The 19,386-nt window shown below is 50.6% G+C and overlaps 9 protein-coding genes across 9 annotated transcripts; 5 read left to right on the top strand and 4 right to left on the bottom strand.

The window, feature by feature from the left end:
* Positions 1 to 68: 68 nt before the first annotated feature.
* Positions 69 to 1,649, top strand: ASPZODRAFT_102847 (hypothetical protein; the record flags this gene model as incomplete). The annotated part of the gene is made up of 1 exon (XM_022720814.1): positions 69 to 1,649. The coding sequence occupies one exon, from the start codon at positions 69 to 71 to the stop codon at positions 1,647 to 1,649; it is 1,581 nt and encodes a 526-aa protein (XP_022578014.1).
* A 472-nt stretch (positions 1,650 to 2,121) lies between these two features.
* Positions 2,122 to 4,216, bottom strand: ASPZODRAFT_169197 (hypothetical protein). Its single transcript, XM_022726888.1, has 2 exons — positions 3,332 to 4,216; positions 2,122 to 3,276 (listed from the first exon to the last, which is right to left on the bottom strand). Exons 1-2 carry the CDS (start codon positions 3,937 to 3,939, stop codon positions 2,193 to 2,195), a joined length of 1,692 nt encoding a protein of 563 aa, XP_022578013.1. The 5' UTR covers positions 3,940 to 4,216; the 3' UTR covers positions 2,122 to 2,192.
* Positions 4,217 to 4,757: 541 nt separating this feature from the next.
* Positions 4,758 to 5,889, top strand: ASPZODRAFT_894328 (hypothetical protein). The gene is made up of 2 exons (XM_022730356.1): positions 4,758 to 4,997; positions 5,069 to 5,889. Exons 1-2 carry the CDS (start codon positions 4,872 to 4,874, stop codon positions 5,633 to 5,635), a joined length of 693 nt encoding a protein of 230 aa, XP_022578012.1. The 5' UTR covers positions 4,758 to 4,871; the 3' UTR covers positions 5,636 to 5,889.
* Positions 5,890 to 6,409: 520 nt separating this feature from the next.
* ASPZODRAFT_145855 (hypothetical protein) lies at positions 6,410 to 7,817 on the bottom strand (the record flags this gene model as incomplete). Its single annotated transcript, XM_022725117.1, has 5 exons — positions 6,410 to 6,702; positions 6,762 to 6,904; positions 6,952 to 7,104; positions 7,156 to 7,655; positions 7,707 to 7,817. 5 exons carry the CDS (start codon positions 7,815 to 7,817, stop codon positions 6,410 to 6,412), a joined length of 1,200 nt encoding a protein of 399 aa, XP_022578011.1.
* A 698-nt stretch (positions 7,818 to 8,515) lies between these two features.
* On the top strand, positions 8,516 to 11,793 carry ASPZODRAFT_28178 (hypothetical protein; the record flags this gene model as incomplete). The annotated part of the gene is made up of 3 exons (XM_022728116.1): positions 8,516 to 10,736; positions 10,774 to 11,392; positions 11,447 to 11,793. The coding sequence occupies exons 1-3, from the start codon at positions 8,673 to 8,675 to the stop codon at positions 11,791 to 11,793; spliced, it is 3,030 nt and encodes a 1,009-aa protein (XP_022578010.1). The 5' UTR covers positions 8,516 to 8,672.
* A 499-nt stretch (positions 11,794 to 12,292) lies between these two features.
* On the bottom strand, positions 12,293 to 13,309 carry ASPZODRAFT_135967 (hypothetical protein). Its single transcript, XM_022723948.1, has one exon. It carries the CDS (start codon positions 13,279 to 13,281, stop codon positions 12,385 to 12,387), a length of 897 nt encoding a protein of 298 aa, XP_022578009.1. The 5' UTR covers positions 13,282 to 13,309; the 3' UTR covers positions 12,293 to 12,384.
* A 1,250-nt stretch (positions 13,310 to 14,559) lies between these two features.
* ASPZODRAFT_145852 (hypothetical protein) lies at positions 14,560 to 15,180 on the top strand (the record flags this gene model as incomplete). Its single annotated transcript, XM_022725116.1, has 1 exon — positions 14,560 to 15,180. The coding sequence occupies one exon, from the start codon at positions 14,560 to 14,562 to the stop codon at positions 15,178 to 15,180; it is 621 nt and encodes a 206-aa protein (XP_022578008.1).
* A 707-nt stretch (positions 15,181 to 15,887) lies between these two features.
* Positions 15,888 to 16,722, bottom strand: ASPZODRAFT_145851 (hypothetical protein; the record flags this gene model as incomplete). Its single annotated transcript, XM_022725115.1, has 3 exons — positions 15,888 to 16,349; positions 16,379 to 16,397; positions 16,592 to 16,722. The coding sequence occupies 3 exons, from the start codon at positions 16,720 to 16,722 to the stop codon at positions 15,888 to 15,890; spliced, it is 612 nt and encodes a 203-aa protein (XP_022578007.1).
* Positions 16,723 to 18,179: 1,457 nt separating this feature from the next.
* ASPZODRAFT_135964 (hypothetical protein) lies at positions 18,180 to 18,960 on the top strand. Its single transcript, XM_022723947.1, has one exon. It carries the CDS (start codon positions 18,333 to 18,335, stop codon positions 18,894 to 18,896), a length of 564 nt encoding a protein of 187 aa, XP_022578006.1. The 5' UTR covers positions 18,180 to 18,332; the 3' UTR covers positions 18,897 to 18,960.
* Positions 18,961 to 19,386: the final 426 nt, after the last annotated feature.

Raw genomic sequence — 19,386 nt, 5'->3', positions numbered from 1 at the left:
CTCTCATGGGTCCTCCTCACCTTTCTCACTACCACCCTCTCACAATGACCGGACTCATTATACTAGCCATGGCGCAGTTGGCCAGCGCTGCTCTCTACGAGACAGTCATCCACACGCAATATGGTTCTATTCAAGGCTACCCCGCCTTCAACAGCTCACCGACGGGCAATCTGACTCATTGGAAGGATATCACTGTCTGGAAGGGTATTCCCTTTGCCGCTACGACGGCAGGCCAGAACCGCTTCCGGGAACCCCAGCCGGCGAGTGCCTGGAACAAGACCCTGGACGCCCGGGAATGGGGCCCTGTCTGTCCGCAAGCTACCTCTGGCCAGACCGGGTTCACGATTGACGAAGACTGCCTGAACCTGAATATCTGGAGCGCGGCCAATTCCACCGATGCTAAGTTGCCTGTGGTGATGTGGAGTTATCCTGCCGAATCCACGGCTGCCGACCCTTTATTTGACGGCGGGGGGATGGCCGACAAGGGCATTGTCTTTGTGAATTATAACTACCGGACCGGTGCCTTTGGCTGGCTGGCACACCCCGAGCTCTCTGAAGAGTTCTATCAAGTCACCGGCTCCAACTCCTCGGGCAACTGGGCCATGCTTGATCAGTTCGCCGCACTGAAATGGATCCATGAGAACATCGCCGCGTTTGGGGGAGATCCAGACCATATCACTGTCCAGGGCCAGTCTGCCGGGTCCGCCGCGACACAGCACATCCTTAATAGTCCCTTGACAGCCGGGCTGATTGTCGGGGCCATCATCGAAAGTGGCGTGCGGGATCCCCAGGACCCCATGTGCGCGACGGTGGCCGAGAACTACAAGACTCTCAGCTACAAACTCAACCAGGGAGTGGAATATCTGGCCTCGCTCAATCTCACCACCATCGCTGAACTGCGCGCTTTGCCCATGGAAGACCTCGTTTCATCTGGTACTGCCAACAGTGCCGGCTGGACCGCCGGGCTAGACTACTACGCCATGCCAGACACTTACTATAACACGCTCATCCATGGTCTGGCGCATAATGTGCCCGTAATAACGGGCAATGCGAAAGACGAGAACGGGGCAACATGGAACTTGAGTATCACGTTGACGGAATATCTGGCTGATATGAATGAGACCTTTTACGCCTCAGGGGATGATGGGCACTGGCTCGATGACTTTCTCGATGTATACTGGGCAAACGACTCCCGCACCGCCGCCGCAGCGTATAACCTCCAATGGGATGACCGATCAACCATTGGCACTTGGATGTGGGCGCAGATGTGGTACACGGCGCGTACAGCCCCTGTCTACACGTATTTCTGGGACCATGCACCTCCTGGCGAGGACCGGGGTGCCTACCACGAATCGGAAATCAATTATGTCTTGAATAATCTGTACGATACAGATTTGCCTTGGGAAGCGATTGATTATGTGATTGCCGACAAGATGAATTCATACTGGGTCAATTTTGCGAAAACGGGAAATCCGAACGGGCTGGACGCGAATGGAGATCCATTGGTTGAATGGCCTGCCACAAGTGACAGTGAGGTGGTCCAAAGAGTGGGAAATGCATGGGGCCCGATTGCCGTTGCTTCGGAGACCGATCCAAAGGCCAAGATAAAGCTCTTTCAAGACTGGTTTGCGGTGCAGCCAAAGTTTTGAACATCCTTAGGATAGCGGGACTGATTCAATCGAATATTGATTCATATCAATATTAACAAATCATTGAGACTTGATTACCTAGCATATATTGCAGTCAGCTGATATTAGGGATAATAAGGTTTCTGGAGCATCAGCTGACACTGGGGTAAAGATCTAGGCCTCAGCCACGATCCAATAAGCCTATGCTTGACTAACCTTAATCATTACAAAAGCCTCAGTCTCTAAAATTGTCTAATACTTCCATAGGAATAGATTCCATAGGAATAGAAGTACTTTTGTCCTAGTAATATATCTTCTAGGGTCCTGTGTATCTTTGTCAAGAATTAGATGAAGTAATACACTATTTATCACAGGAATATATGACCATATAGCACTCTAATTAATGTCTGGACATTTTTAGTGGCTTAGTGGTCTAGTGGCCCCCTACCTTCTGTCAAACCATTTTAGAGAGTACAGGTAGTGTTAATAGACAGTAACTTTTTATAGATATAAGTCCATATTAAGTTGCCCACTCGACAAAAGCATCAACCACTCCCCCCCCCCTCAGCTGTCCACCAACAGGTCAAAGACATCCATGAGCAGATTACCCTTGACCCGAGGTAGTGGCTTCTCGATGCCCATCAAACCATGAACAGCCATCTGTGCGCCGCGCACGCTGTACTCGAGATTACCGGTGGTCTCGCGCGGGATCTCGCAGAACTGGCCGATCAAGGCGAGATTGGTGGTGCCCGCGGGGAGCACGGCGGGACGGTCGGCGTGGGAGCGGGCCAGCAGCGGCGCGGTGGCCAGCGGCATGACGCAGGGGATGGTGATGGTGTTGGGCAGCAGCGTGGCGATGGGGAAGCCGAGGTGGGTGAGCAGCTCGCGCAGGATCTCATGGCCCGCGCAGTCGGCCATGGGCTTGTTAATGACATTGCCGTGCTTCTCTGGGCGCAGGCCGTAGCCCCAGACCACGCGCGTGTGCGCGGGCTGCTGGGGGCACACGGGCTGCCGGGGCACGCTGATGCTTAGCAGCCAGTTGCTGTCCGGCAGGGACAGCAGGGCGCCGGTGCCCGGGGCATCGTGCGTGAGGGCCTCGTACCGGTGCACAAAGTTGGCGTCTGGGAAGGTGATGGTGAAGGAAACGATCTTCGACTCTGCCGGGTGCGAGTTGAACGCCAGGGGGTCTCCAAAGCGCCCCGACTGGTGCGCCAGATGGAACCAGAGCGACCAGTCCCCGTAGGTTGCGTCGTCCGGGTCCGCGGGGTGCGGCGCGGGGGCCGTGTTGGTGCCCGCCTGGGCCCCGGCGCTGACGGAGCCTAGAGTGACGATGGCCACATCGTCCAGACCGAGAGCCACACGGCGCTCCTCTTCGTCGCCCTCACGCAGGACCAGCTCTGAGATGGTGGCTGGTTCGGTGGGGTGGTCTCGGGAGGCCTGCATGCACACATCGACCACCTTGGTGTGGAAGTGGAACTGCACGCCCTGGGCCTCCAGATAGGCCGTGATGGGCAGGATGATGGACTCGTAGAGGGTGTACCGCGTGTGGTCCAGGTCTCTGACGTGGTTAAGCGAGTGGATGTCCGGGAGATGCTTGCGCAAGCAGCGCTGGAACTCGGCGGCGCTGTGCCAGGGGCGGAAAGCAAATCTGAAACGATTTTAGCTGTTTGGTTGGGCCTCAACCAGCAGCCATGAGGACTCACGTTGTGGCCCATAAGACCCAAAAGTCAGTACTAAAGAACTCATCGCCGAAAAAGTCTTGGATCCGGCGCCCATCCAGCGCGGTCTCGGCCTCCAGGAGGATCTTGATGAGCTGCAGCCGGCTGTAGGGCCCAATGGCCAGCCGGCTGCTGTCCGACCGCACCGCCGTCTGGCCTGGATTGCGGACGAAACGTGTCTGGGCGCGCGGCCGCAGCACTGGCTGCAGCCCTGATCCGTCCAGGGCCTCCTCCAGGCGGCGCCCCTCGTTCCATTCAAACGCCCGGATCTGGCTCAGTAGAGTCCTCTCAGCGTTGTGCCCGTCACCCCCCGGTACAAGGGCGAGCAGGTTCTCCACGCAGGCATCGTGGAAGTACGGCTGGCCGCTGAGGTGCACGACAAACCCGTGTGTCGCGTCTCCAGATGAAGCCATTCCGCCGCCCACCTGCTCGTGGAGGTCCAGGATGTGGATGTTGCGCCCAGGTAGGCCTGCATCCCGGAGGAGATGGACTGCCGCTGCTAGAGAGGCGATACCGCCGCCCACCAGCCACGCCTGGGTTTGCTCTGGGTCGCGAGGGGGTGAAGAGGATGTCCGACGGGGCATTTCGTTCATATAAAGGGGAAGGTCGACGAGGTAGGTTGTGTATACTTCACCCTTATCAGGATAGTGATGGTGGGGTGTATACTGTGTCTACCATCCTCTTTTAAGTGAGAGAGGCAGATACTGCTTAGCTCCAGTTAAACTATTCTAGATCACGCCACAAGGGGAATCATGCTACGGGTGTTATCAGACAGGTACTGCCTTTGGTCTAGAAGGGTCTGGCAGAGGAAGACTGGACAAGCTTATTATAGGGAAGTACAATTCCTATAGCCAGACTGCGCTACCTATGGTGGTGATTAAATCTCAACATATTTGAACAGTTCAAGGCACACACTATTCACTATATCCAAAACAGACTTCCAATATACTGAGTGAATGACGATGATTTACATATTGAGTTGATAGGTGGGGACTTTTTATCCCGTATAGGGCGAGGCCCTTGGCTTTGGGTAACCATGGACACCACCGATCCCTTGACACCTCCGAGATCTGGCCGAGTGCGCCGGCACACAGTCAGTATAGGCTACGACTGATCATTACTATTTGATTTTCTTCCTTGCTTTTTTGCTATATTAGTGCTCAAGGTATCATCAGGTCTGGCTGCTCTTTCCTTGCTATATCATGCTGTCTTTTCTTCTGTTAAATCTACATCATGTCCCGGTGCCCCTATTATCGGCCGAAAAGAAAACCTTATATATGATGAGCGCCTCATTACGTGTCAAGTGACCGTAATGACCATAATGAACCATTGGTCAAACCAAAGCATCGTGATTCGACCTTTTAAGAAAGTATTTCTCATAGGTATGCCACAGTCGTCAACTATGGCATTAAGCATGTGACCTTGCCTTTAAAATACCCCTCGCTGTCAGCCGACATGAGATATTTCTTCCTATCACCCCTGAGCTGCAGGCGTTTTAATTGTCGATACCTTTCTGCAGTCTTATATGATGCCTTTCGCTGATCCAAAATGCCTAGAGATGAATTCACTCAGTCTTGTTGGCGACATCCCTGTCAACGCTGGCCCCTGGAGCAACAATGATTGGGCCAATTGGAATATCGTTTCCCCAGATGTGTGTTTTGCCTTCATATTCGAGCTCTTGAGGCGTCCATATTCAACCCACAACGCTGACAAGCAAGACAGAGTCCTACCTTGGCTCCTTTCCAGCAGGAGCTTATTTTTCCATTCTCACCCGATCCTTTCGGGCCAATCATGTTCGGTGTTAGGGGCATTGCTGGCACCGTCAACAAACTGACAACGGACGACACCTCTGGGTCGGCATCTGTAGAGGAGAACTCTCTGCCTCCTTCGCCCGTAAAAGAAATACAGCCATCAAACAGACAGGCACAAACGCGTGCACCCAGCGGACTTGGCGGAGACGACGCCGATGACGAAGACGAGCAACACAACCAACAACTGCAAGAGAGTCTCCGCCGCCGGCAAGCACATAATATAGTGGAGAAGAACTATCGGCACAGTGTGCACTCCAAGTTCATCCACCTGCGAGAGATCCTGAATCAATGTAACGGTCCTGGTGACATTCACATGTCAAACTCGCGACGGGCTCAACGGCCTAACACACTCCAGGAGGCCTGTGATACTATCCTGGACCTCCAGAGGCAGGTCAAATCCCTGAAAAAAGAACTTTCAACCCTGTGCGAGGCGACCCTACCAGCAGAAACATACAAATACACTCTCCATGATGAGTAAAAGTGATGAATGTCGAATCAGCATTTTCTTTTTGAAAAGTCTCTTCTTTTATCATCAATTAGCTCTTGCTTTAGATGAAGTATATTGGGAGAATAGTCAAGGATGTTTCTTTAGGATTGTGAAGTGCCCGTTTGAAACTACTAGAAAGAAATATTCGGAACGATTCCTTCAGCATAATGAGAATAGGAGATTCATGTCCCTTCTTTACATGGCTGAATTGTCTATGAGACCAATTTTATTATTAGGAGGCAGTGTGATGGAATATAGGTATTTCTCCTTCTTCTGAGAGTTCATCTCAGAAAGGAGGTGATTCGTAACATGGGAGAGAACATAGGAGAGAAACATAAGGATAGGAAAAAGCCCTACGAGCTGACCAAATATATTACAAGGCAAAAGTCAAGGCCCTTCACATTTGAAAAATCCAGGATCGAAGCTTCAACAAATACCCGAGTCAACTGAATGCCTGTGGCTGCTCTGAGTGACTGAGTAGGTTGAGCAGATTTTCTGTCAGACTCGGTTATTTCTATGGATGAGAGAAGATAGATAACAGTGCTGATGGGGGAGCTTTTGATAGTAGCAAAAAATCAAATCTAAACCATCAACAATTCTTTGGCTATATATATTTTTGTTTCCAAACCAAACAAGGAATAGTCTATACAATATCTAATCAGCCATTACTATGATGCAGCAATTATTATAAATATTATTGTAAGAGAAGAGGGCCAATATAGCATTTAATCCTGTACTAGTCATGTATGATGATTACTTCTATCTTCAAGCTTGATAGCCATAGCACCACTCCTGAGTCTCATAGTCACACATCCCATATGGACTGTACTCTCTCTTCTCCCCCATCGCTTCATCGCGGGCTTCCTGTTCTGGTCCATCTGGGAGATGCAATACTGCCGCCGCTTGCTCACTGGCTTCCTGGACCCGGGCAGTCCTCTGCATGCGACTGATCTCTATAGGACGTAGTACTGAGTATATATTCCTCGCATCGTCGACGGTCTTCAATGCGATTGCAACGGCTGCGGCATCCTCGACTGCCATCGAGATGCCTTGATAATCTGTTAGCATGTTGATCGTTTGATGTTTTACGAAGGCTAAGACACAAGGTTAGCCCTACCCATGGATAAATAAGGCAACATGCCATGTGCAGCGTCGCCGAGAATCATAAATCGGCCCGAGGGAGCCAGCCAGCTATCAAGTGCGATCTGGTATAGAGGCCAGTTCTGGATCGACTCTTGTTTGCGGACAATGTCCATCAATCTATCCTTTAGTTTGAGCTCAGCCACAAGCTATGGAATGGGAAATACCGTGTATCCCAGTTGCCAAAGTATTGCTCCATTTCCTTTGTTAATCCTTGCTGCGACGGAGACGACAGATGGGTATCCGGATGCGAGAGAACCAGGTTGAGCTGCGTGTGGTTGCGAATCATGTATGCCATTGCGGAACAAGATTCTCCCACCCTTTATATATATTCATTAAGTGCGTAAGAAAGAAGAAAGAAGGAATAATACCATAAATTCAAGTCTCGGCTAGATGCAATCCACGCGGTCTGCGGATCGGCCCGTACCGCCTCCACCGGGACAATGAGCCGGTACGCGGCGATCCCTGATGGACACGGTCGTTTCTCCGACAACTGCGCTCGTGCAGAGGAGTGCAGCCCGTCTATGGCAAGGATAAGGTCTGGTGCGATCGTCTCCCCGGTGTGCAGACGGAGAGTGGGGGTGTCGATATCGTAGGCCACCACTCGACAGCCGGCACACACGGTGACGCCTAGACCCGTCGCATGGGCGAAGAGCACGCGGTAGAGGTCAGCCCGGTGGAGGACAAGATACGGCGCTTTGAAGCGCTGTTCCCACTTGTCCAGCATGGTGCGCGCCAGCAGCCGGCCGTTGTCCCATCGACGGAGTTGCAACGAGGTGGGCGACAGAGCAACTGATCGGAGGGCTTCGGCCAGTCCCCAGGAGAGCCAGATGCGGACGGCATTGGGCGAGATTTGCACTCCGGCGCCGATCTAGTCATCTGAATTAAAATGTCTGTAAGTTGATGGGTAGAGGGCGTATACTTTGGAGGGTTCTGTTGCTTCATAGACTGTCACTTGGTGGCCGTCACGGGCGAGAGCAATGGCGGCCGAGAGGCCACCAATGCCTGCACCAACAATAGAGATGGAAAACATTGTTAACAGGTGAGAGAGGTGAGGTGGGAGAAAGAGGGAATGCAGGGCGATGAAGAGGTTAGCCAAGTTACACAGAGTACATAAAGCGGTCAGTAATTAGTATATTATACCAGTAGTTACCTTGGTTGCTTGAATATAGTACTCTACATCACTCCAGGGATATAGGAATACTATACATGTATTAACTAGCATTAGCTCTCTTGTTGGTCGTAACCCCAAGCCAGAGAAACTATTGCCGAGTGAAAGGATCAACTTTGAGGCAAGACATATAGTAAAAATAGTTTTATAAAGACAGTTTATTTATCATGGTAATAGGATAGTAATAATAAGTGAGCTAACTATATCTTAGGAAATAGAGTGAACCACCTAATCAGAGCTTTCTCATCAAGTTAGGTGTTAAGGCTATATTTTACTCAATTAATCTATATCTAAGGATAGTAGAAGGTATTAATGATTTTCTATATCTTACTATGTATCTTGCAGAAATTCTATTGCTTAACTGCTCTCTATCAATATTAATTCTATCAGATCAACTATAAAGTGTACATATCTATTGTCAATCTTGTCAGATAGATCATTGTATCGCTGATGAACTCGCCCTTGTCATCTCAAGTGACGCTCTTCGGATAGGGTATCCTTCCCAGAATACCAGCGTCGGGTTTGGCGCTGGGCATGGGCAACAGGGCAGCGAGACGTTAACCCGCATTGCGACAGCTATTGAGCCCTGTCGGCTCTCGCAGATCATCGATATCGAGGCGCGCAAAGTACAGTCGTTTGCCATCGATCTCGCGGTGAAGCTACACCTGGGCCAGGCGTCAGCAGAGGTTCCCTTCCACATCGGCGTCAAGTGGTCGTATGCTTCTCCCGGCCGACGGCTCAGACCATGCGTTGATCAAGTTCATGTCCACGATTTCCATCCCGTCCATCTCCATCAGCTACGGCTATCAGGGAAAGAAACCCAGCCATCTGGAGATGAAGGGGACCATCTGTCTCGGCCCTCTGGAGCTGTCCCTGGACTACTCTCACAACGGCCAGGGCTGGAACCTCTCGGGGCAGCTGCACGCCGGCGCAGCCCTAGCAGCGAAGCAGGTCAAGCTGGGCGACCTGCTCAAGGATCTGGTGGGCGAGCATCTTGACAGCTTCCCGGAGTTCCTGCTCAACGCGACTCTCTCGCCGGCTGACATCCAGGTCTCGTGGAAGGCGGTGCGGAAAACCATGAAGTCGTCCGCCGTTCGTGAACCGGCGGAGGACTACATGGTGTTCTGCCTGGTCGTCACAGTCAAGGCCTTTAGCTTCTGTTTTCTGCAGCTCCAGGACGAGAAGGGCGTCTATCCGACGCCCACAACGGGGGGGACGAAGCCCCGGACCCAGACCCCCGTGCGCCGGCTGTTCCGCTTCTCGTGGAACGAGCTGCCCGAGATGCCCCAGGGCAGCATTCCGATCGTCAAAGAGCTGCCGCGGCCGTTTGATAAGCTCTCCTTTCTATGGGTGAGCGCTGATCTCACCTGTGCTCAAGTGCAGTTCCTCAACAGCGTGGCGTTTACCGAGTCGCCCGGGGATACAAGCCCGTTGGTGTGGAAGGCATCTAAAAAGAAGAGCCAAACCCCCGTCGAGCAGGAGAAAGAGATTGCCCTGGTGGCAGGCTGCCATTTCCAGGCCATTCTGGCCGAACAGGGCAGGCCGAACTGCCTCCTGGACTATGTGTTCTATGGAGGCAAAAAGACCGCCGAATCCACCGCAAATACCGCCGGCGACGACCAGGAACAGCCCGGGCAGGACCAGCCTGGAGCCACAGCCAGCGCCCCCCTGGCCCGGGCCTCGCGGGGGCTCACCCTGCGCAACATTGGGCTGCGCATGGAGCACGGCAAGGTGCTGACCATCTCGCTGGATGCGACCGCCTCGCTAGGTCCGGTCGCATGCGATCTCGTAGGCTTTGCCGTGAAGCTGGACTTTTCGCAATTCAGCTTCGACAAGGCCGGGACCGGCGGGGGGTTGGGCGTGGACTTCGCCCTCAACGGCCTGTCCCTGGCGGGCATGGTGGTGCGCGAGACGCTCAAGGGCCAGGCGGGCGGGCGGTACCTGGGGGGGCTGGCTCTAGGGGCCGGCGCCTGGACGTTCCTGGCCGCGGGCATGCTGGAGCAGGGGCCCGAGTACAACTCTGTGTTCGCCTTTGCCCGGCTCCAGGGCCCGCTCATCACCTTCAGCTTCATCGAGGTCAACGGGCTCGTCGGCGGGTTCGGGTACAACTCGCGGCTGCGACTGCCACAGCCCGAGCAGGTCGCCCAGTTCCCCTTTGTGAGCATCAACACCGGCGGGGGGAGCGCCGAGGGGATCGTCAACCAGTTCCACCAGCTCGTCGGCGGCCCCGACGCAAACGACGGCGCCTGGATCAAGTCGCAGCGGGACTCGCTCTGGCTGGCGGCCGGCCTGGGGGTCAAGGCCTTCCAGGCCCTGAACGTCCAGGCAGTGCTCGCCGTCGACCTCCCCGAGCACCCGCGGTTCGGGGTCTTTGCACAGGCGGTCGCGGCCCTGCCCAAGGGCTCTTTCGAGGAGAAGTCCTTCCTGTTCTTTGACTTTGTCCTCGGCGGCACGCTGGACCCGGAACAGGGCCTGCTGGCCGTTACCGGCTTTCTGACCCCGCGCTCCTTCCTCCTGGACCGCTCCTGCCGGGTGACGGGGGGCTTTGCCCTGGCCGTCTTCACGGCGCCCTCCCCCCATGCCGGCGACTGGGTGTTCTCTGTTGGGGGCTTCCACCCGCGCTTCCAGCGGCCAGGCCACTATCCCCCGCCGCCGCCGCGCGTGGGCATCTCCTGGGCGTACGACAGCCACCTCCGCATCAGCGGCGAGGCCTATTTTGCCATCACCCCGCGGGCGTGCATGGCGGGCGCCCGCCTGGACGCTGTGTTCGAGACGGACGTGGTTCGCGCGACCTTCAGCGCCTTTGCCGACATATGAGCCCTTCCATTTTGAAGCCGAGGTCGGCATCTCGATCTCCTTTGCCGCCAGGCTCGACTGCTTCTTCTTCACCATCAACGTGAGCGGTAGCGTGAGCGCCGTCGTCGAGCTGTACGGTCCCCCCGTCGCGGGAGTCGCCCATGTTCATCTTCTCGTCCTGGACATCTCGGTGCGCTTCGGGCAGCGGCAGTACTCCAGGCCACCGCTGGCCTGGGCCGAGTTCGCCGCGCTGGTGAAACAGGCGCCCTCGCCGGCTGAGGCCCGCCACATACCCGACCATCTTCTTGTTGTCACCAGGGGACTCCTGGCAGACAGTGAGGACAAGTCTACGGCCAACCCGGATCTCTGGCGCGTCCGGGGCCCCCAGTTCGAATTTCAGGTCCAGTCTCGCTTCCCTCTGCGGGAGGTCGTATGCAACGGCACGTCTAGCCCGAGTGTGAACCAGCAGGGACGGCAGTTCTTCGCGGCGCCCATGCAGCTGCAAAGCCACGAGCCGTTTGAAGTGTCTCGCCTGGAGGTGACCATCACCACCCACAGCTCCAACCTCGGCTCAGACGCCGGTTTGAGCTTTCTAATGACCCCGATCGTGAACGCGGTACCCAAGGCGCTATGGGGCGAATGTAGGATTTCCGCTCCGCTCATCTCTATACTCTGTGTTGAACTCACCGTAACAGATAACCCTAATTCGGAGCAAGATCCATATGCCGTGCTGAATGACCAGGCCACCACGAACCATCCGATGGGTGTTTCTCTCTGTCCCGGCAAACCCGCCGATTCAGAAGAAAACCTGCCTCCCATTTTCATGAATAAATTCAGAACAATCAACGTGTCCGGATCCCACAGCTCGACGGTCAAGACCGGAGAGTTTTCCGTGCCCCTGCGATCCCTTGCCGCAACAGAGTCCCATTCAGCATTTTCATCCACTGCAACATCTCCTGGCAAAGACGAAACACAGGCCGCGATTTTCAGAACATGGGAAATATTCATGAAGACACATACTGGGGGTGGCGTTGGATTCTAAGGCATCCACTTCCCAGCAGTACTGGCTTGATGCAGTTGATGTTGCTAGGTATAGACGGAAGCTTTTGACGATAAACCCTAAGTAATGGACTAAAGCATGGGTCCACGTGTATAGTTACTCTTCCTACCGAGTATGGAGTAGCCTTATCACCCCTGCTAACCCCTGCAGGTAATTAATAAACTAGCTCACCGGAGTACTCCGTGGGCTCCAGCAGTGCAGTTGATTGGGAATCCATTCTTAGACCAAGGCCTGGACTTTAGCTAGAAAATAGTAATGCTTTCCTCGCACCTGAGAGGCCGATCGGGTCGCTTATTTTTGCACTCTGTAAGGCCTGTTGCTTTGCCAGGCACAGGATATCGGCGCTAGCCATATCAAGCACATATTAACGAGCTGTGCCTGACTGTCTAAATTAAAGTCAGTTGCTAGGTTCTAGGACTGGGGTGCTCAGTGGGCTATCGGTGCAAAAATACTAGCAGGGGAATTATTGATTATTATTATTATCTACTCTTAAAGCATCAGAACGTAAGGCACATCAAGTCCGTACTAACAAGCTGCTAGCAGTGGAAAGAGGGATCTAGATAGATTAGAAGATCAAGCTGGACACCCAAAGAGAGTCGCAATCTCGGTGGTGTAGATGGTAGACGTGATGGATAGGATGTTTGAGCTGGGCGGGGGAAGAGCTGAACCACTGGAAATGACACTTGAAGTCAGAGCACCGGAAGACGCAGCGGGGGTAGACGAAGCCACTGCAGTGTAGGCAGAGCTGGAGGCAGAACTTGAAGCAGAACTTGAAGCAGAACTTGAAGCAGAACTCGAGGCAGCACTGGAGGCAGATCTAGATGGTGATACTGGAGAGCTGGAAGCAGAAGTGGGCACTGCAGGAGTGGATCTTGATGTCGAAGCAGGCGTCGGTGTAGGAGTAGAAAAGATCGTATAGACAGTCACCACCTCGCTCGTGATGATCTGGGTGGAATAGCCAGTTTCGAAAGAAGTGGATGATCCGAGGCAAATATTTGTGGTATAGGCCATGAGGGCCTGATAACCCGAGGTAGACACGAACGTCGGGTTAGTGACCCACAAGAATTCACAGCTGCTCGCGGCCACATGATAGTTGATAGCATTACATTGACTAGGCACCAATTCACATAGAGCAAAGCAATCATTGAGGCGTGGCGAATCAGGTCCGTAAATAGTCAATGGTTGTGCTATTGTCCCGCCGCTGATTGAGACGCCGCCTGAGCAATATTCCTGCACATAGCGGCTTTTGGTGGACCAGATGTAGTCAGAACATGCTGCTTGGTCGCCCAGTGATGATGTCCCAACTGTACACAATGTCGAGGTGGACACAACTGCTGAGGTCGTCGTGATCACGTCAGTGATTGTGGTTATGTAGGAGGAAGTGATGGTCGTGGCAGAGGGACCAGGCAGGGCGATGCTTGCTGCCCACCCGGTCGAAGCCAGGGCTGATAGAAGCAATATTAACTTCATAGTAGAAGAGAAGAGTAATCAGACCGAAGAAGATGCAAAATCAAAAAATCAAAGTATAAAACTTTAGAGAGCGTATGAGGGCTAGTTTGGCCAGATATAAGTCGGCTCGGCAGAAATGACCTCACACAGTCTGTATTGAATACGATGTAGTCTAGCTGCTTTGGATCAACTAGTTAAAAGGCGCTGACTAGCCTGGGCTAGCACAATTAATATCAGATACACTCTGTGGGAATCTCGATCCCTAATTTTAAATCAGAATCGCCTATGGAGCAAGGTTCAGAGACCCCGTTTTGACACCAATTCGATCAATCTTGTATCTATGTGGACACATTACCATGTCGTCATGGAGATAACCTGCTAATAGAAATTCCATTCCTAGCACATTGGGATATTGTAATAATACTATATATCTTTCAATAAAGCTCAGGTGTGACTCTGGTTAAATGAATTAATGATATAACAGAAGGGCGTCCTGAAGGCATGCCGCCCCTCGGCCCAACTAACCACATATTATATCAGTCCAGCAGTAATAGGATGTTATTGGCGACACTAGAGTATGCCTCGGGCGCCCCCGAGCAACCATCGTAGCCACCTCACCGTCGCCGCGGCAGATGCCCCCTGCCGCTACTTGCATACTCTGCAGCTCCTACCCAGATATCGTAGCCAGATTCCAACTTACCTTCTGGGCTCTGTGATTAGAAATATATATTATTCTTAACTACCTCATTAGTTGATCATCTACTCTGTTGAAAGATGTTATTATATATCTAGCTAGATTCTGTATTTCCCTATTTAAGCAAGGGAATAATACTTTGAAAGTAATATATTCTTTTATACATATTCTCAACCACAACACTGGAAGTCTCTATCTCAATAGAGGTCTATATCTAGATGATTATCTATTTCTAGTTGGATATCTATGCAGATTAAACAGTGGATAGTGATACTAGGTTTCGCATTATAAGTATCTTACACCATTGATATATATATATATATTACTATGAGAAGATTCAGTCAGTTTCAGCAACTCAGTGACACGCTATATACCTGAGCTGTCTAAAATAGGTGGTTTCACCAGACATGGACTGCCAAGTGAGTGTTTGAAAGAGAGAGAATAAAGTATATATATCTTCAGGTTCTTCTCTTTCTTATTAGATGTCTTCTTCACTTTTCACTTATATCTACTGATCTAGATAAATATAGCTGGCCTTCCCTTGACAATTTAGTGAATGTGATGACTCAATTAAATGACAACTATTTTCCCCAACTTCAATATGGATGGACTCCGCCAGCGCTATACCTCAGCCAAAAGAGCATGTCAAGGAAGAAGCTTACACCAAGTCAAAGGTCTTTGGATGGGTGCTCCCTCGCCAGATAAGCAGTTTGGCCGATGAAGGCACCTGGACCAATATTGATGCCAATTTTACACCTATCAAACGCCGGACATGCTCATCCATGACTGTGTTAGGCCTCTGGTTTAGTGACGCCCTGAATGCTCAGGGTGGGAAGGCCCCAGTTCCCTACGACTGCAACTACATGTATGCCTTTGTCAGTGGACCATTTATATATTCAATTCTAAGTAAGGTCTTTCCTGCAAAGAATACGCTTATCGCGGGCACAAACTATAAGGATCCAGCTATTTTGGACTCAGTGGAGAACCATGAGGCTCACAAAGTATTTGCAGAGATAGAGGAGAAGGGGCCACTTACATGTACTGAAAACCTTTCATCTGAGGGATTGGTACAAAAATGGTATGGAAGATTTTATTTCATACAAGGAATTCCAGGTGCCCCCGGTCAGAATAAGTACGGCGACCCAAACTCGGCGCAATTTTTGGGAGAATTGCGGTTAAAGAGTGTTAGATTGAGTCGTTCTATATTCATGGTGTCAGGGAAGTGATAGATATGTCTGCTCTAATGGGTGAAGTATAGAGGTAATCAAATAAATAACACCAGAGATGCTGTCATATCCTCATTGGAGGTAGATGCAAAGATGAGAAATATTAAAATAAGTCATATAGCCACCAGAGTAAACTCTTCTTGATCTATTGGTGGGTTATTAGTATATAAGATATGACAAAGGGGATGCTAGTTATCTGTCAGCATCTAGATATAGCAGTATATAATCCAGATAAAATGACTCTATATTTGATGTTTTTCATGCAGCTTGCTCTTGCCAAAGAAGTATAACCACAGCACTATAGTAACAATGGAGATTATGATGATAATATGCTTAACCTTTAGCAAGCCCCTCTTGATGACCAGATTCATGGAGAGATCCTTGTAGCAAGGTTCTAAATAGAAAGTACAAAATAGGCTATGCTGGCCTAAATTGCACCTTACTATATTGGCAACCCTCCCTGGTGAGTATTTAGTACCAGCATCCCATAATTCGATGAGCAGTATCGATGATATGATCATTCAAATTAGACCTCTTTCCTTATTCCAGTATTACGCGGCCATTGGACAGAACCCCAACAGTTTTCAAGTAGATTAAGCTGTCTTCTCTCACTCTTTCATGTTGAAATCGTCAGTTGTATACATTAGGGCATGCTCCTAAATAAATTCTAGTAAGAGCTTAAACATCTTAAACTGCACTGCATACACCTAATGCCTAACAACAACAGCCCTTCCATAACCAACGCGTGCGAGCACTGCCTCGGCCATGGTGGCAGCATCCGGCGCAAATATGCCTGGAGCATGAGCTACCGTCTGCCCTGTACCCCAAACATTCCCAACCCTAACACCAAGTACCTCGATGTCGTGTCGCGCCACCCGCATTTCACAACCCAAACTTTCCGTCAGCTTCATCAGAAATGCCTTGCTCGCCGAATATGAGCCTGTCTTGGTCACTCCCAGATCCGCTAGCCAGCCTATGTTGATGATTAGCCCTAGCGAGCTATGGCACAGGACAGGAGTCAACTGCCTGAGTAGTAGTATAGGGAACAAGGCATTTACGCTCGCATCCGCTGTCAACCTATTGGCACTTAGGCCCCCAAGGGTATCCAGCGTTCGCTCTGCAGCTCCTCCAGCATTATTAACCAGCACGATGAGGTTTATATCTTCTAGCTGTGCTAACACGTCATCCCATATCTTACCCCCAGCTGCGTAGAAGGACTGTGCGGCGTCGACCACTAGAATACAAAACAAGCGATTAGGGAAAGCCTAGGCAAGCTCTGCTTCAGTGCGTTTCAGCTTCGCGGTGCTGCGACCGTGCAACACAACATTGAAGCCACGGCTGGCGAGTTCGAGCGCAAGATTCTTCCCGAGGCCGCCACTGGCTCCAGTGACCAACGCCCAGGCCGGCTTACCGTCTGTTTCGTGAAGGTAACGGCCCAGACTCGACAGTTCCGAATATAGCCATAGCAGAGACAGCAGTTGAATGAGGAAGCTGAAGAACGATGCGAGCCCAATTGTGGGCAACAAGCCAGTCACACTTCATATTGCCAACATCATCTTGTTTGGACTCGCAAATTTGATCATAAGAGGTAGGCGAAGAAAGCAGATTGTAGTGGGAAGAAAGAGATGTTGATACTAAAACAACGAGGTTCCTGCGCCCATAATTTGTATTTTCTCCTCAGGGCGGCGAATCAATTCATCTGCATCCTTCAAGCATAAAGCAGTGGTGATGATATCATGGGTGAGAATGGTTGCTCTAGTGTCTGCAACTAGTTATCTTGCAACCACCAATGGTCCGACGCTTTGCAGCGCAGGATCTTAACGCCTCTAATAAAAGTGAGATCAATAGGTATCAAGTAGTATAGGAGCGCAGGGTAATATTAGGCCCTGATCATACGCGAATAATAGAAATTAGTAACAATAGGAAAATCAATACGAATGGTCAAGGCAACAATGTGACCATAGCTTAATGGCCTAGTGCAAGTGATAAGTTCTAGGCAGCAGTGTCGAACTGGCCCTCAGTGCGAGTCTTGGTACAAATTTGAATGGCACAGGATCTCCAGCATAGAATAATAATATATAAAATCCACTTCTGTGGTGGCAGATGACATGTGCCTGTGCAACGTGTTCAACGCCCACCAGTTATGGACTATTTCCAGACTGTCATAGGGTTTGCAACTATGAAATAACTTATTCCATTTAATCTAAAACTAATTTTACCTCAAAGGGCAGGGATTAAAATTGGAGCTAATAATGGCAATATACAGCACTGACTAGCTAGATAACTTCTAGAGCCTAGTTACGGGCCAAATAGGTGTTATAATAGGGTTAAGCCCCGCTGCTTCGCGAATAAGGGGAAAAATCAACAGGCAAGTCCATAAAAATGGTCGAGACAACAATGTAAATCGAATCCGCATATCCGACATTGGATACCCACCTTAGCTGACTACAGGTAATAAGCACTAGGCTACATTTGAATTTTGATCCACTAGCATTGGGGTATATCTCAATCTGATTCGTTTTCATTCAGATAATGAAGTGGGTTTAGGCTCTGTAACAACAAATGATAGACTTTCTTCCGTCAGATGGTCCCATAGGACATATTAAGGGTTCATACAGAGGACTCCACATAACTAATACAGAGCAGGACCCTTAAGAGGGTAAGAATAGGTAAAAATAAGGGCTGCATAGTTGTCTTAAATAGTTGTGAATGGAATTCAGACTCTACTCTGGAGTAGAGAGGTAGTATAAAGAATTTTTATGTGCGTGCCACAAGACCGCAGAATAGAGATTGGTCACTCTACGCCCTACATATAGGTATTAATTTATTGATAAAAAATGGTTTAGGGTATACTGACTTCTTATTCCTCAGGATAGGCTTTAATGGTACACTACTGTATATATAGTACATATTATTCACAGCGAGAAGGCATCACTATCATCACCCCTGTATTGCGCTAGACTGGGCGCAGGGTCATGTTACCGACTTTCTTCTGCCTAGTCCCCTAGTGCCCAGTGCCAGTGCCTTAAGCCAAGGACTTAGCATTTGCTAAGTCTCATGGAGGAAAATTATTTAAAACCCAGCCAGACCTTCGGGGCGCCCCTCTACACAGCGTAGTTGAAATCTAATAATTATTCACTTACACCTGAACAATGTACTTTCTTCCTCTTCTCATCTTGGCCGCCACGGCCGCTAGCTCCTCCACTACCGAGATATCCATCTTTGCCGCCCACACCAATAGTTCTTCGTCCACGACCTCCATCTGGGCCGGTGTAGCAGGCAGCATTGTCTCCGCCAACTCCTATGCGACCACCATCGCCCTCGCCTGCACGGCGACGGACGACTGCACAGCCCTCAACCAATGGACCCTGACGCAAGGCCCATCTACCTTCCGCGAGATCGCAGTCGATACTACTTCCAGCGACGGGGTGGAAGTCACTATCACTGAAGTGCTCAACTGCCAGATCACAGCCAGCACGCAGGGGGCAGAGTGCACCATTACCGAGAGTGTCATAGCCGCCGTTGAAGGACAAACGGCGACGACCGCTACCTCTGAGAGTTCTACCCTTACCTCAGGTCAGGTTTATTACCAGACGCTCACCATCACAGCGGGTGTTGAGAAGCTGGCGACAACGACTGAGACAGGTGCTGCGCCAATATTGACCGGGGGACCGATGGCTGCGGCGGCGGTGGCAGTGGTTGCGGCTTTTCTTTAAGTACATAGCCTCCTTGTAAAAAGCGGGGAGCCGTGCAAGACTTACCTATTTAATACTAGCATAGATATGCACTGATCAGTATCCTTTTATTTAAGTAGTTATATTATGACTAGTTTATTATACTAAGAAGATCTCATAAGATTAAAGACTAGCTATAAAATCTAAAGTCGCCAAAGGATTACAGAAAAGTATATAACCATAACCTTGAGCAAGTACAAATGGCCTTCGGCATCACTATGGGAATCAGTTTCAATTTAATGCTTGAGATCTACCAGGTCTGGCGGGAGAAGTACTGTATCATGGCGCTGGTGGTTGAACGGATGGGCAGCAAAAAATATACATGGCTGAATTTCGTGGAGAAGAAGATTATTTCATTAGCTAACAGTGAACAGCTGTAAAGTAGTAAATCTGTATGTGGCTATTTGGATATGGTGTGTACCTTTAAGCTTGTCAGGTATATCAAAGAGCTAGCTTATATACATCCCGTTTT

This window comes from Penicilliopsis zonata (assembly GCF_001890105.1).
Source record: "Penicilliopsis zonata CBS 506.65 unplaced genomic scaffold ASPZOscaffold_18, whole genome shotgun sequence".
Taxonomy (NCBI): domain Eukaryota; kingdom Fungi; phylum Ascomycota; class Eurotiomycetes; order Eurotiales; family Aspergillaceae; genus Penicilliopsis; species Penicilliopsis zonata.
The sequence above is the reverse complement of the archived record's forward strand: the minus strand, read 5'-3'. Positions and strand labels throughout refer to the sequence as shown.

Excerpts from the sequence above, each read along its gene's own strand:
- ASPZODRAFT_169197 (XM_022726888.1), bottom strand. The coding sequence starts at position 3,939 with ATGAACGAAATGCCCCGTCGGACATCCTCTTCACCCCCTCGCGACCCA. Across the intron at positions 3,277-3,331 it reads TGGGTCTTATGGGCCACAAC|ATTTGCTTTCCGCCCCTGGC; the intron begins GTGAGTCCTCAT and ends AAATCGTTTCAG.
- ASPZODRAFT_894328 (XM_022730356.1), top strand. The coding sequence starts at position 4,872 with ATGATGCCTTTCGCTGATCCAAAATGCCTAGAGATGAATTCACTCAGT. Across the intron at positions 4,998-5,068 it reads GGAATATCGTTTCCCCAGAT|AGTCCTACCTTGGCTCCTTT; the intron begins GTGTGTTTTGCC and ends CAAGCAAGACAG.
- ASPZODRAFT_135967 (XM_022723948.1), bottom strand. The coding sequence starts at position 13,281 with ATGAAGTTAATATTGCTTCTATCAGCCCTGGCTTCGACCGGGTGGGCA.
- ASPZODRAFT_135964 (XM_022723947.1), top strand. The coding sequence starts at position 18,333 with ATGTACTTTCTTCCTCTTCTCATCTTGGCCGCCACGGCCGCTAGCTCC.